Source organism: Crinia signifera, chromosome 5 (assembly GCF_055691185.1).
Source record: "Crinia signifera chromosome 5, ASM5569118v1, whole genome shotgun sequence".
NCBI classification, from domain to species: Eukaryota; Metazoa; Chordata; class Amphibia; order Anura; family Myobatrachidae; genus Crinia; species Crinia signifera.
The window spans coordinates 200,152,833-200,168,513 of NC_139221.1; the positions used below are offsets into that span (position 1 = coordinate 200,152,833).

Here is a 15,681-nt window from a genome sequence, read left to right on the forward strand (position 1 = left end):
GCGTGTGGTGTGTCGGGCTGCAGCAGGAGGCAGGGAAACAGCTCCTGCATCTGTTCCTGCCATACACAAGGCTACGCAGCCGAGCATCCCCGACGCTGGGCTGTATGTCTGGCGGGCTGCAGCAGGAGGTAAGAAGGGAGAAAGCTCCCATCTCCCTGACCCCCCATCATGAAGATGCGCTGATATATAGAAGTCGAGGAATGGTGCGCGGCCACATAAAAAAATTGCACACCAATTCCTCACTGCATCGGCGCAACCCCTCCCTCATGTTCTCCAGTGGCCACTGGCTGCTGCTGGCCTGGGTAGCCTTGGCAGAACAGCGCCAGGCTGGTAGTATGTGCTGGCGTGTTTTCCTCCGTGCTGTGGGCAGGTGAGGCAGAAAGGTCTGCGACTGTGGCGGGTGAGCTGTGTAACTAACTAGAGATGGTACACGCAGCTCCCGGCCACCGCTTGTGATCCTAGACATGAGCAAGTGCTGGGGTGGGAGAATGGGGCAAGGAGGCAGCAGTGCTGTTTCTGCTGGGAATGCAATGACCTGTCACTGAAACCGATGTGATTGGGCACTGGGCAGCAGATTCAGCACTGACAGTGACTGCATCCTGCTGTCTCTGTTAGTGCTGTATAGGCATTTAGCTTAGCTGCGGGGCCACTCGTACTTGCACTCAGCCCCGCCGCAATTAACTTTTACCCGATGGCAGGGCCTGCCAAACCATCACGCTGGTCCCGGACGCGTTGATCGCCACACTGGAAGGCGCAGAAAAGCTTCCACGCTGCCGCATTACAATTGCCGGGGAACCGGCTGCGAGTCAAACTTTGGCAGTGTGTGGCCCGGCTCCTTCTCTATGGTCTCTCCGGCTCCGCCCCCTGGCCCCTGGGGGGGGGGGTGCTGGACCGGAGCTAGACTCGCAGGGGGGTGGGGGTTGCGGGTGCCTAGCCAGGTGCCTCATCAGCTGCTGACCCCACTGCACACCACTAGTGGGCAGTGGTGCCGATAATATATACATTGCTGGCCTGTGCCAGCAATGTATATATTACTGGCTAATAAATACAGTAAGTAATCATTGGTGGGCAGTGGTACCAGTACTATATACATTGCTGGCATGTGCCAGCAATGTATATACTACTGGCTTATGGCATAAGCATATCATTGGTGCCCAGTGGTGCCCGTAATATATACATTGCTGGCTTGTGCCAGCAATGTATATACTACTGGCTTATGGCATAAGCATATCATTGGTGCCCAGTGGTGCCCGTAATATATACATTGCTGGCATGTGCCAACAATGTATATATTACTGGCTTATGGCATATGAATATCACTGGTGCCCAGTGGTGACAGTAATATATACATTGCTGGCACATGCCAGCATTGTATATATTACTGGCTTAAAACAAGAAACATTGGTGGCCAGTGGTGCTCACTGCTCCGTGTGGAGCAGGACGGAGGGAGGCGGGGGAGCAGGGCGGAGGGGGCGGGGCGTCAGCTGCAAGCCCCGGGCAGCTGAACATGGAGCCGGAGGACGGAGGGGGCGTCAGCTGCTAGCACCGTGCGGCTGAACATGGAGCAGTGGGGAAGGTGCTGGGGGACCAGTGCGGTGGACGGCGGGGTGAGTATGAAGCAGGCTGGGGCGGAGGGGGAGGGAGCGGGGTGGTCCGCTTGGTTGAAAGTGGCTAATCTTTCAGCCCGGCGGCCGTACACACACAGCGATGATGGATGAAATACCATTCATCATCGCTGCATCTGCTGGTAAAACCAGCAGATGAACCACCTTACTAGCGATGATGCGGGAGCGCGCATCATCGATAGTCGGGGATCGCTGACCCATACACACTGGGCGATTTTCAGCTGAAAATCGGTCAAAACGGCTGTTTTGACCGATTTTCAGCTGAAAATCGTCAAGTGTGTATGGGCCTTTAGTAAAATCCCCCCTCTGTCTAATGCTGCCCGAGTATTTTGGGTATTTTTACAACAAAGTTATGTGTGCCAGCTTGCAAAAGTAAAATAAAAAATATATATACATACACAAACATATTAATATAAAAACAATACAGTAGAAGAAAATTGAAATACTCCTGATCAGGAAGTGAGGTACCAGGCTCTGCATATGGTACACTGTAGCCATAGACGCTAGGGTTGACATCTGTTACAGAAGCCGGTCAGCGCATTCACACAGGATGCAGCCATGTATACATTATACACTATCTTTACCGCTTTCCAAAAAAAAAGAGGTTTCTTTACCATGCTATGTAAAGAGTAGCATTAACCACTACTGTATGTTGGAGCCTTTGATTTACAGTACAAAAGTCTGGCATTTGTGTGTAAGGCAAGCAGAAAATGATGCCTGGGGCTTGTAGAATATCATCATATACGCAATATTATTGTAATAAAAAGGGACCTGTATTTAATGTAATGTGCAATGCTTGCCTGGCATTGGTACATATAGTACATTACCTTTATGTGTACTGTACATTATATTCTGTAGTGCCATATACATCCAAACTTGTAGTTTTCATTAGAGAAGCAATTGCCACCCAGTGGTGAAGCAGTGTAATTACATGCTATGGAACATCTTATGACTTAACATGACATTCTTATGGCATGCCAGGGCATCTGGATGGCACGACTGGCACATGGCTGCATCTGTATGAATCTGGGATTAAATGGCAGCACATAGTGTTGCTATGTAGCAAAGGATTGATAAACTTTCAGTTCCTGTTCCAGCGTAGTCCCAACCCACTTAATTCTGAAGAGATAGAAAACCTTAACCATAAAAAGGTAGGAAGAGGAGGGTCAGGATGCAACCATAAAAGTGCCGCCACACTAACTGCCAGCAACAGCCTCCTGCAGCCCCAAGTTATATGAAAGCCCCATGGGAGGAATCCAAAATGTTCCCATTCCGGTGTTCTTGGTAAATAGCTGGATCTGTAATTTCCACTAATTACCCCTTTACTGCACAGATGGTGGGAGAAGGGGGCATTGGGCTGAATGAAGGGGCCCTGATACATTATTTCCAAGGTGGTAGAGGATGTTTAATATGCAGACGAGGGGTGTATAGTGGAGTGGGCTTATTATTCATAATTGTCTGGGGGGAGGACAGCTTGCTTGACTCCCGGAAATAGATTTCTTAGATTTTAATGGAATTAAAAACTAGAGAATCCCACCTACCAAATGGTATTGGGACTAGGGAATCAGAGTTCGGGAGGCAGAGGAATCTGCCAACGAAAATATAAAACAACATACCAGGTGTGTGGAGCTGGAGCAGTAACCAGCTACTAGAAGGCTGATATCTCTGGTTCTAGGAACAGTAGAGACAAGATACTAGTCTCCTTCAAAGGGGGGCAAGTCCCAGCTTTTGGAATATACCCTCAGAAAAACTCTACGTCAGACAGAACCTGAAAATTCTGACTGGGAAGAGCAATTAACAGGCTTGCATGTGGACCACTGATTTGAAGTCAGATATCTCCAGTTCCCAAGGGTCGATTTTTAAAATTCTTGTACCCATGGAAAAAGAGGACCCTCAGCTTTCAGACTAGGGCCCTTAGACTCCTGGGGGGGAGGGTTTATAGGTACTCAGAAACCCCCCTGCATGTGCCACTGCAGTTAGCAATAGTGATGCACGGCCCCGTGTGTCACTATCACCTGGCGTAATCCTGCTGAATCGTTCTGAGCTATCTAGCATGACTATGTGTGTAGGCCCCTTTAGATTTGGGTGGGGTGTGTTTAAACTGTAATCTAAATTGCAGTGTAAAAATAAAGCAGACGGTATATATCCAGAAACAAAATAACTCACCCAAATCTAACTCTCTGCACATATTAAATTTACCCCACCTGCAGTGCACATGGTTTTTCCAATTTTAAGAACAAATATAGAATGTAAGCTCTCACAAGCAGGGCCCTCTCTCCTCATGTGCCATTCTTAGAATATATAAACCACTGCCACCCTGATGATTGCTTCAGTGTCCTGTCCCCTGATGCAACTATCCATATTTACCATGTACTTGTCCTTAACGGTCTTGTACTGTAATTCGGTATGTGTTTTTGCTCATAACTACTCTCTGTATAGCGCTGCGGAATATGTGTGTGCTATATAAGAACCTGTAAATAAATAAATATGTCCCGGTCTGCATTAGGCCCTAAGTGCATTAGATCTGCATGAGGTGCACCACATTTAAAACATACTGTAGGTGGAAGATGGAGAGTCAAGTCAAAAACCTACTGTGCAGAAAGAGGTATGTTTAGAAACCTCTCCATATACATTTGTAACCCCAACTAAGGGTTAAACATTTATACTTCTGTACAAATATATGTGTGTAAATTGTATATGTAAATGTTAAGCTATTATATATTAACATTATAATTTGGATGTAAATTGGTGGCAGTGATTATAGGGTTATTTTCATGTATATATGCACATTGGTGGCCAGTGCTGACAGAAGGATCTAGAAGCCTCACGTGCCCTCAGCAGCTGACAATATAAACAGCTGCAGCTCGAGACAGAGGCGGGAAAGCTGACCCCTTTCTCACTGGGCCGTAGAGGTCACATGCTGAATGGAGAGGGCTATATAAGAGCTGTCAGCAGCAGCTGACGGGTAGTCTGGAGATCCCTTCCTCCAGTGCTCCTCCCCTGTGCCTGGCCTGCCGGAGCTGTAAACATCTGAGCTGTAGACAGGCGGCCAGGCACATGGGGGGAGGAGTCAGAGAGGGAGCTGGGATCGCAGCAGGAGCTGTGAGTCCCCAGCGCTGTGTGGGCAACAGTTCCGGCCAGCATGAAGTCCCCTGCTGGCGCTTACCTCCAGGTCTCCCTTGCTGTCCTTGGGGAGCAGCGGCAAAAGTGGGCGGAGCCATCTGCAAAAGTGGGCGGAGCCAGTGGGAAAAGTTTGTGGAGCCGCGACAGACGTGGGCGGAGCCAACTACACCGTGGGCAGGTGATATTCATTGGTGGTGGCTGCTCCACTGTTGACTTTCTGGACAGAGGTGAGCTGTGACATGGCAGCTGAGAGAAGTAGCTGGGGTACTTCTGCAATAGCACAGCCTGGATACACTGCCCACCAAAATAGAGACATTGAGGGAGGAGTCAGGGAAGTGGGCAGTCAATTGTCTTGAGGACTGGCTGAAGACTACAGGAGAGGTCTGTAATGAACAGTTCACACGACAGAGTGCAGACAGACACACCCCTCCCAAGTAACATGCAGGGAGCAATAGTCTGAAGCTGCAGCTTCAACCTGACTGTATATACACAGCCCTTAGCATAAATGTCATAAAGCCAGCATCGACTTGCAGCCCTCGTTAAACAGTGACTTAGCTGTAGATTGTGTATCTATTCTACATTTATCAGCTATACACAGCTCTATTTTTGTGACGGAACGCTCCGGAACGCCGTTCCTGAAGCTCTGATGAAAAATGACCTCATCAGGAACGGCGTTTTTGAAGTTCTAAATAGCGGCAGAATAACTCGGCTTACTCCACTAAAGTCGGGTTCTGGTGACCAGCCCGTCTACCTCCTACTCCATGGATGCATGCACATGATGTCACTGTGCAGTGCGCATCCATGGTGACACCCAGGCACGGCACCTGAGACGCGTGCAGGGGCGGATTGGGCCACCGCGAGAAATCCCGCTTGGCCAGCCCAATCCGCCCTCTGTCGGGCCGGCTGGTCATGTCTGGCGGCCGGCCTGGTTACTCAGTGGTCAGTCCGGCCGCCAGCAGTGCTTCCAAGGAGTCCTAACCCCTCTGGCCAGCTCACAGTGGCAGTGCTCCTGCTGCAACCCAGTCGGAACTAAGCTGCCTTACCGCGCGCCGCACGGCGCTCACAGCTGTATTCTGATGTGCCGTGCAGAGCCTAAGCCGTCTCAGAGCAGTCCGTCTGAGTCGCAGGCTCGGCCAGCATTAGGAGAGAGCCGCTGCGGGATAGGAGAAAAACATCAGCGGTGGGCATGGCTTCATTCCCACGCCACACACCAGGTCCACAGCAGCCTGGCCCTGCCGCCCCCAAGAGAGCAGGGAGCCGCCGACCCGCATCTTGGAGGAGCAGAAAGGACATTGATTGAGACATACAGTAGTATTTTTCAGGGGGAGGGAGGGGAAATATTTTCATATGCAGTGTGTATGTGTGTGTATGGGGGGGGGGGGGGGGGGTGTCTGTGTGCATATTTATAAAGTATGTGTGTGTGTGGGAAGGTTCATATACAGTTTATGTGTTTTGTGTGTGTGTGGGGGGGGGTATATGTGTGCATATAAAGTATATGTGTGTGTGTGTGGGGGGGGGATGTGTGCATATTCAGTATGTGTGTCTGGGGGGTGTTCATATACAGTGTGTGCACAGGGGGATGTGTGCGGTTACACTGTGTGTGGGGGTGTTCATATACAGTATGTGTGTATATAGTATGTGTGTGTGGGGGGGATGTGTGCTTATACAGTGTGTGTATGTGTTCATATACAGTATTTTTGTGTGTATATAGTATGTGTGTGGGGGATGTGTGCATATACAGTGTGTGTATGTGGGTGTTCATATACAGTATGTGTGTATATAGTATGTGTGTGTGGGGGGGATGTGTGCGTATACAGTGTGTGTATGTGTTCATATACAGTATTTTTGTGTGTATATAGTATGTGTGTGGGGGATGTGTGCATATACAGTGTGTGTATGTGGGTGTTCATATACAGTATGTGTGTGTATATAGTATGTGTGTGTGAGGGATGTGTGCGTATACAGTGTGTGTGTTCATATACAGTATATATGTGTGTATATAGTATGTGTGTGGGGAATGTGTACGTATACAGTGTGTGTGTTCATATACAGTATATATGTGTGTATATAGTATGTGTGTGTGGGGGATGTGTGCATTTACAGTATGTGTGTGAGGGATGTGTACGTATACAGTGTGTGTGTGTATGGGTGTTCATATACAGTATGTGTGTATATAGTATGTGTGTGTGGGGGATGTGTGTGCATACAGTGTGTGTGTTCATATACAGTATATATTTGTGTATATAGTATGTGTGTGGGGGGGATGTGTGCATTTACAGTATGTGTGTGTGTGAGGGATCTGTGCGTATACAGTGTGTGTGTTGTGTTCATATACAGTATATGTGTGAGAGGGATGTGTGCATAAACAAATATTTGTGGGGGATGTGCGTGTGTGTATATAGTATGTGTGTGTCGGATGGGGGGGTTGGTGTATAATATATACAGTATGTCTGCGTGTGGGGAACGCTAAGCAGAAGTGCCCAGCTCACTATTTTTGCTGTGCTGTGTCTCCAGGCTTCCTTGTCTTCCGCCGCCGTGTCCATGTCTGCCGTGCTGTCCGCCAGGGATGTTACTGGGAGAAGTGCTTGGATATCCGGGACAGATTAGCGCATCTGCTGTAAGGGACTCCTTGCCACATGATGAAACTCAAGCAGGTGCAAAGGGCAAGGTTAGTACACTACACAACACTACACTACATCGCCCCTGACAGCCCAAACCATATACCCCACAGCCTAACCCTAACCATACACCCCCCAGGCAGGTTAACCCTAACCATACACCCCACCCAGGCAGCCTAATCCTAACCATACCACTCCCCATAGCCTAACCATAACACCCCCACACAGCCTAACCCTAACCTTACACCTCCCCACACACACAGCCTTACTCTACCCATACATGCACACAGTCACAGCCTAACTCTAACCATACACAGTCACAGCCTAACTCTAACCATACACAGTCACAGCCTAACTGTAACAATACATACACTCCCGCAGCCTAACTCTACCCATACACACACTCCCGCAACCTAACTCTGCATATACAGACACTCCCTGCAGCCTAAAGCTGGCCACACATCTACAGATAGATTGTCAGATCTGGCTGGTTGGAACAAAATCCTGGTAATGGATGAGAGTAAATGACAGTTGACCATTTGCTTTGAAATGCTGGAATACTGACAAACCGTTATTCAGATATTACCAGGTTTTTGTTCTAACCAGCCCAACCTGACAATCGATCTGTAGATGTATGGCCAGCTTCATGCTATCCATAAACACACTCCAGCATCCTAACTCTAACCATACACACTCCCCGCAGCCTAACTCTAACCATACACACACCTCCACAGCCTAACACTGAATACTGACCATACACACTTTTTAAGTGTTAGATTAGAAAGAAAAGTAGAACTGTAATGTAGAATTAGTTTAGAAATATACAGTATTACATAGAATAAGGGAAGTACTGTTGCAAAATACATACTGTATTCTAGTGTAAATGTATCTAGTACAGGATATATGAAGAGGGAGTATACCCCCTGGCCACGCCTCCTCACGAGATCCTGCCGCCAAAGGGCTGCTTTAAGAAATTTCCCGGGCTGGTTTGAAATCCCAATCCGCCCCTGGACGCGTGCTCTGACTCGCTCCCGCCCGCCTGCCTGACCTGAGGAGCACACTCTCCTGACTGACTGCCTGCCTGACCTGAGAGGACGCGCTTCCCCGTCTGCCTTAGCCTGTGGAACCTTTCATCTTGCGCTGGATTCTCAGCCCTGCCTGTCTGGTACAGTGAGAAACAATTCAAATTCAATTTTTTTTTTCTCACTGCTGTAGTTGCCCGAAATAGTCTGGGTCCATTGATAGTCTGGGATGTTTAATTGGTTGCAGAAAAGACTGCTCCATTTCAAATATATGTGTGTATTTTTTTTTTTCACCATCCCTTTATTTCAACACCTATCTGCTAATCGCAATATGATAATGAGATTAACTATAGTAGATACGATGGGTGCCATTCATATGGGGCACAGAGGTTAGTGGGTTTACCTAAGTCTCTTATAATGGGCATCTCAGTGTGTGGCATATGTATAATGGGCATCTTGGTGTGTGGCATATCTATAATGGGCATTGCTGTGTGTGGCATATGTATAATGGGCATCTCGGTGTGGGTCATATGTATAATGGACATCACCGTGTGTGGCATATAGATAATGGGCATCACGGTGTGCGGCATATGTATAATGGGCATCATGGTGTATGGCATATGTATAATGGACATCACCGTGTGTGGCATATAGATAATGGGCATCTCGGTGTGTGGCATATGCATAATGAATGTCACGGTGTGTGGCATATGTATAATGAACGTCACGGTGTGTGGCATATGTATAATGAACGTCACGGTGTGTGGCATATGTATAATGAACGTCACGGTGTGTGGCATATGTATAATGAACGTCACGGTGTGTGGCATATGTATAATGGAGCATCACGGTGTGTGGCATATGTATAATGAACGTCACGGTGTGTGGCATATGTATAATGAGCATCACGGTGTGCAGCATATGTACAATGGGCATCACGGTGTGTGGCATATGCATAATGGCATCTCGGTGTGGGGCATATGTATAATGAGCATCACGGTGTGTGGCATATGTATAATGGGCATCACGGTGTGTGGCATATGTATAGTGGGCATCTCGGTGTGGGACATATGTATAATGGGCATCACAGTGTGTGGCATATGTATAATGGGCATCTCGGTGTGCGGCATATGTATAATGGGCATCACGGACTGCATTATTGGGGTCATATGTGTATCATGCCCCCATTTTCATTGGCCAGGCCTCATGTGGCATATGGTAACACCCAACACACAGTACCATCAGGTATTATTTTACACTTGCACCACTGGCTGGGCGGCATTGTTTATCTGGACTTACTGGGTGTATTGGGGGCATTGTGTAACTGGCACTGCTGGTGGCCTGTGTATATATGGCATTACTGGTGGCATTGTGCATTTATGGCACTGCTGGGGGCATTATGTGCTAAATAAAAAAGATTTTGCATGAATTGATGCCCCGCCCCTTTGGTAGCTCCACCCACATCACTGCCCACTTCTGCCCCGCCCACAGTTCCTGAACCTATTTTCCTACAAAAATAGCACTGGCTATACATGTAAAGAAAAAAATACATGCTACAAAAAGGCTAATAGACTTAAAAAGGAGAGAGCACTTATGATTGATTATCATAGGAGTACAAAGCAACAATCCTGCCCTTAGGATAAAATAACTACAGTAAAATGAGAATTGTAATACTATGAATTGAATAGCAGACTGAATGGAAACATATGTAACTACAGTACGTGTTGGAAATAGGATACAGAGTAATAAGCTAGGAAACAGTTCAAACAGGTAATCAAACCACAGCTAATATAAAGAGCACCAATAAGTATATTTCTGTTACAGGAACTATTCATATACAGCAGGGGTGTCAAACTCAAATTCATTGGGGGCCGCATCAGCAGTTTGTTCACCCTCAAAGGGCCGGTTGTATCTGTAGGACTATGTGTCCACTCTTTATTATCATAAATTATACCCCTTTTACACCGCTGAAAAATCCGGGTCAGTGGCGTGTCAGACCCGGACCTTCGGCGGTGTAAATGGGGTCAAGCCGTGTCCATTTACACGGGTCCTCTACCCAGGTCCTGACCTGGGTAGAACACGGTTAGGACCCGTGTAGAGGCCGGTGTAAATGTTCCCGCTGCGGGTCCAGGCACCCGCAGCGGGTCCGTGCACGGCATGCAGCGCTGGGGAAGCTGTCCCCAGCTGCTGCAGGAGGAGAGGGGTGTCTGCGGCTGCTAAGGGCCTGGGGTGAACTGTCAGGCTGCTGAGGGGGGGAGATGGAGGGGATGCTCCCCGCTGCTGTAACTCCCCCCTGCAGCCGCGGGGCCGGGAGTGGAGGCAGCGGGAATCAGCAGTGCAGGTGGGCAGGGGACATCATCACCTGTAGAATCATATCATCACCCCCCCAGCGCGGGGTCCAGCCTCCAGGCAGCGGGGTCCGGCAGTACAGGCGGGGGATCCATTCAGCGTATACGAAGTTGCCGGCGGGGTCCCTCCAGCGTATGGGAAGTAACCAGCGAGCGTCCCTGCGGCGGCTGGGAACTGCCGCTACTAGTTCCCATACACTGGGGGGACCCCGCCGGCAACTTCGTATACGCTGAATGGATCCCCCGCCTGCACTGCCGGACCCCGCTGCCTGGAGGCTGGACCCCGCGCTGGGGGGGTGATGATATGATTCTACAGTTGATGATGTCCCCTGCCCACCTGCACTGCTGATTCCCGCTGCCTCCACTCCCGGCCCCGCGGCTGCAGGGGGGAGTTACAGCAGCGGGGAGCATCCCCTCCGTCTCCCCCCTCAGCAGCCTGTGATTTGATGCTGCAGGGGGGTCATAAGGTGCAGGGGGTGATGCTGCTTCAGGGGGTGTGTGATTTGATGCTGCTTCAGGGGGGTGATGATGTGCAGGGGGGGGGGGGGGTGATTTGATGTTGCAGGGGGGTGATAATGTACAGGTGGGGGGGGGGGGGTGCTGCTGCTGCTAGGGGGGGGTGATGATGTGCAGGGGGGGATTGATGTGATGCTGCAGGGGGGGGGGTGATGATGTGCAGGGGGTGATGTGCTGCTGCTGCAGGCCATTTGTAATGACAAGGCAGGGCTGACCCAGGTCCAGTGTAAATGGTGCAGACCCTGGTCCGACCCAGGTCGAAGTGCTGTGTAAATGCAGTATAAAGCAGGGTCAGACCCTGGAAACTCCAGCGTTCAAAGACCAGGGTCGGACCAGGGTTTTTGGTGTAAAAGGGGTATAATTGTCACTGCATTCAATTATTGTATACTCAGCAGTAGCATTTCCCTCCTGCTATTGCTGTGAACTGCAGTGCATTAGGGCACACGCTGCCTGCACAGGGGCGCAGCACTCAGTCTTAGGGCATATGTCCTGCTTATTATCATGGGACACGGCAATTAATGATGGGCTGCAATGTGCCAGTGCACACACACACACACACACACACACACACACATAGGCAGAGAGTTTGACACTTACCCGCTCTGATTCGTCCACTCCAGTCTGAGCTGCTCCACCACCAAGGACACAGCTGCGCTCTCACACAGGCGCATTTCCCCCTCCCTCCTGTGAGTAGCACTCCTCGCATTATCTATCCTGGAGTGGGGGGCAGCGTGCTCCCGGTCACTGTGCAGTGCACACTCAGCAGTAAGTGACCTGGAGCGCACAGCAGCAGCAGCACCATTCACCACGACGGACCTGCTCTTTCCTCTCTCTGGCTCCTATACAGCAGGTGGGAGCGGAGGAGGGGTTGACGACCGGCGGCACTGCGCTAGAGGGCAGACGTTCTCTGGCTTGAAGGCTGCTGCGCATGCGCTGAAGAGGCGGCTTTCTTGTTTAAAAAAAAATAAAAATCGAGAATAAAAGGTGAAGGCTGGCGGCGGCTGCGGGGGCCACATGAAGAGGTCTGGCGGGCCGGATTTGGCCCGCGGGCCTTGTGTTTGACACCCCTGTATGACCCGGAAGGATTGATATGGAGGACGATTATTTAATATTGCTACAGTCTTCCTGTATTCTTTATAACAGATATACGCACCTGCACTATGGGTAGCTGGAGGGTTCATCAATTATATGGAGCTATAGGATGTAAGATATATCGTTGCTATGGACAGTTACGGCAGATTTCTTCTACACATTCTATAGCATTTATATTTGCCGGAGAACTCTGATTCTTTAATCAATTAATATATGTCTTTACATATACTTATTTTATGCTTATGGAGCCAAGCAAATACAGAAGGAAACATGATGTTTATAATATACAGTGCAGTTCATCCTACCTCAGCTACTAAATGTAACTACTTTAAAAGGGCCCCAACGTGTGCACTAGTAATAATACTGCAGTACGGCTTAGAACAATTAATACCCCGGTATTATTTTTATGGTTTTATTATATAGTATAGATAATTACTATAATTAATTCACTGTTATAATATACTGTATGTTACTTTGGGAAAATGTCATTAAAGTACAATTACTTTTCTTGTCAATAAGTGTCCCAAGATAATTTCTTAATGGAACCAGGAGGATGACTAGGAAGGCAGGTGTTTGAGTATTGTATTAGGGTGACCGCTATACACTAACTCCATATGTATATTGGCAAATTTACTAGATTATTCAATAGGCATCCCCAAGTAGGCCTACGGTTAATCCATACTTGGGTGGAGGCACTGATGATATTCAATAGGCACACCCCTTTAACAGCAGGTTAAGGGTGTGTTTACATTTTTTATAAGGTTATTGGTAACCTAAAGTCCCTTTAATTGTTAAAGGGTGGGCTACACATTGTTAAAGAAAAGGATTGGCATGACCTCAGATGAGCTTTAAGTAAGTCCTTAGTTTGTAAACCTGGACGCTATGAAGGTCAAACTGCAAGTATCTTTTGGGATTTAGGGTTTCATTCTAACATGGACATTTATGTAAATGAATGAGATTGCTCCTTTGCCAAGCGGCTGCTGCTGTAGCGGCGATTCAAGCGGGTTTTTGACAATCATTCGGGGAAATCTGTCTGGTAGCTAAGCAAAAATGTACTTTTATATGCCCAAAGCCTTCATCATTGTTTTTCATGACACAATAACACAGCTTTTAAACTTGGTTTAGAAGAATCTGGTAATAATCTATATTTTTTAGGCTTCTGCTGAAACCCTGTAGGTTCACCCATCAATCCATTTACATCTTCGCAAACTGAAAAGCAATCTTGCATGTCATAGAAACATTTAAGATTTTCACATTTTCTAAACACAGAAATACTTGAATACTTGAAACACGTTCATAGCGGCACCTATTTGAAGTATTTCAGCCTGTTGCTTTGAAAGTTTCCAATCTAAGTAACACATCTTTGTTTAAGTAAGAATCTTTATTTTGTCATGTTAGTGACTAACTGGAATCGCAGAATGTTGGGGGACCAACAGTGGGAACAGACAACTGTAGCTCTTATTCTGGAATGGAGCGTTCCTCCTAGTTAGATGGAGGAGCAGCAATTGGGAGTTCATGTGTATGTGGCACTAGTCTTATATTCAATGTTACCTTTTCTTTGAACATTCCTTAGTTTTAGTGTTCATCATGAAGACTATAGATGTTAGAAATAGTACAGACAGATGACAGCCACAAACAGACCAAAACTTTGCTAAATAAACAAATAAGATGTCGCAATTTCATAAGAATTTCACATGCATTAAAACCTCTACTAAAGTCTACCTTCAGTAAATGGGATTTTGCATCATACTTTGATACAGTCCACAGAACGGAAAAGACAAATGTGGGGTGCGTTATTATCAGCAGCTGGCTGGGGGGTTGTCAATCCCCTAATTAGCAAGAAGAGAAATATATATGGTAAGCCAGCGCTGGCTGAATTGTTTCAGACGGTAAAAAATTATAAATATTTATTAACTCTAATCATACAAAATGTAAGTCATGGGAAAGCTATACAGCAGCAATTAAGAAGATTTATGTTTAGTAATTGATACAAATGCTACCGTGTATTTTATGGCAGTTGTCGGGGAACCAGGTTAAATTACCCCAAATGTGGTAAAAATGAAATTACTGGGGATAATGGATGGTCACACTGCCGAGACACAGCCTGGCATGCATATGAATCTATATGCATGCCAGGCTGTGTCTCGGCAGTGCGACCATCCCGGCCCTACTTCCGCTCATCTGCATAATGTATATGAAATGAGCGGCTGGCAGGCGGGATGTCAAGCCGTCGCTCAAATATGCACAGGAGGTAGAGCACAAAGTATGTTGGGGCAGGACGAGTCTGATGATGCCCGAAGCCCACCATTACCACTCCTGGATGACTGGGACATTTAGTTTGGGCTTTGGAGACCTGCCGCTGCCCACTTCATCAATAAAAGCTTTTTATTTTATACTAACAGTAAAGTAAGCAGAAAATGTTCAAAGATGTTTCTGCCCCAGTCCCCAGATAAAGTGTACATATGTATATAAACAATATGTAACAAATATGAGTGCTGCTAATATATGGTTTCTCTCCTTTCAAATCAAGGAGGCAACGTCGGCGTATCTAAATATATTTTGGGTTAAAAGGTCAAAAAAAGTCCCTAGACCCCTGTTTTATGGTGTATTTAATTCCACTGTAATGTTTTTCAATACATGGAATTGTCTATGTTTTTGTTAAATTAACCCAGCCCCCTCCAAACACCCCTCCAAACAGTATAAAAGCAATATACAAATGTTCTATCCACTTTTGTGATTAACTTGTGTCAAAAACCCAATAAATTAAACTATACAGTAATAGCATCAACTTACTTCTCGTTTCAGTTCAGTAATGCATTGACATGTTTTCAGTATAGCCAACTCCAAATCTTCCACAACATCTTTTGTCTTTTGGGCTTGCTGCAGGAAAATAAAAAAAATATTTTTGTTAACACTCCAATCTTATTTATTTTAAAGTTAACAAATAAAGGCGGATATGTATCAAACCTTGTGAAAAATATGGTACTAACCAACTCCAATAGTTTTTCAGTCTTTAAAGGATATGTGGAGATAGATAAAGTGCCAGCTAATCTGCTCCTAAACGCATGTTACAGGCTTTGTTTGAAAAGGGACAGGATTGGTTGGTTGTTTAGCTCTCTCCACCTTTATGTAAAAAAGAAAAAAATTCCCACAAGTCCCACATAAATATTACCCCTGCACCCACAGCCTAGGAATGCTGTGGGTGAAGCTTGGAGGGACCTTTATTGGGGGGTCCTTACTCCCCCTGGGACCCCAACCAGGGCTGACTAGCCAAGGTGATAATACTTTGGGCAGGGGGACGGTGTATAACAAGTGTCCCCCGGCTGTGGCATTACAC

The 15,681-nt window shown here is 47.1% G+C and overlaps 1 protein-coding gene across 2 annotated transcripts in view; it reads right to left on the minus strand.

Moving 5' to 3' along the window:
• Positions 1 to 15,681, minus strand: part of CTNNAL1 (catenin alpha like 1) — a 214,956-nt gene that overhangs the window by 51,949 nt on the left and 147,326 nt on the right. For both annotated transcript variants that reach the window (XM_083188427.1, XM_083188428.1), the window contains exon 8: positions 15,138 to 15,224. In XM_083188427.1, the coding sequence (XP_083044553.1) occupies positions 15,138 to 15,224 (87 nt within the window). The remainder of the gene's footprint in view (positions 1 to 15,137; positions 15,225 to 15,681) is intronic.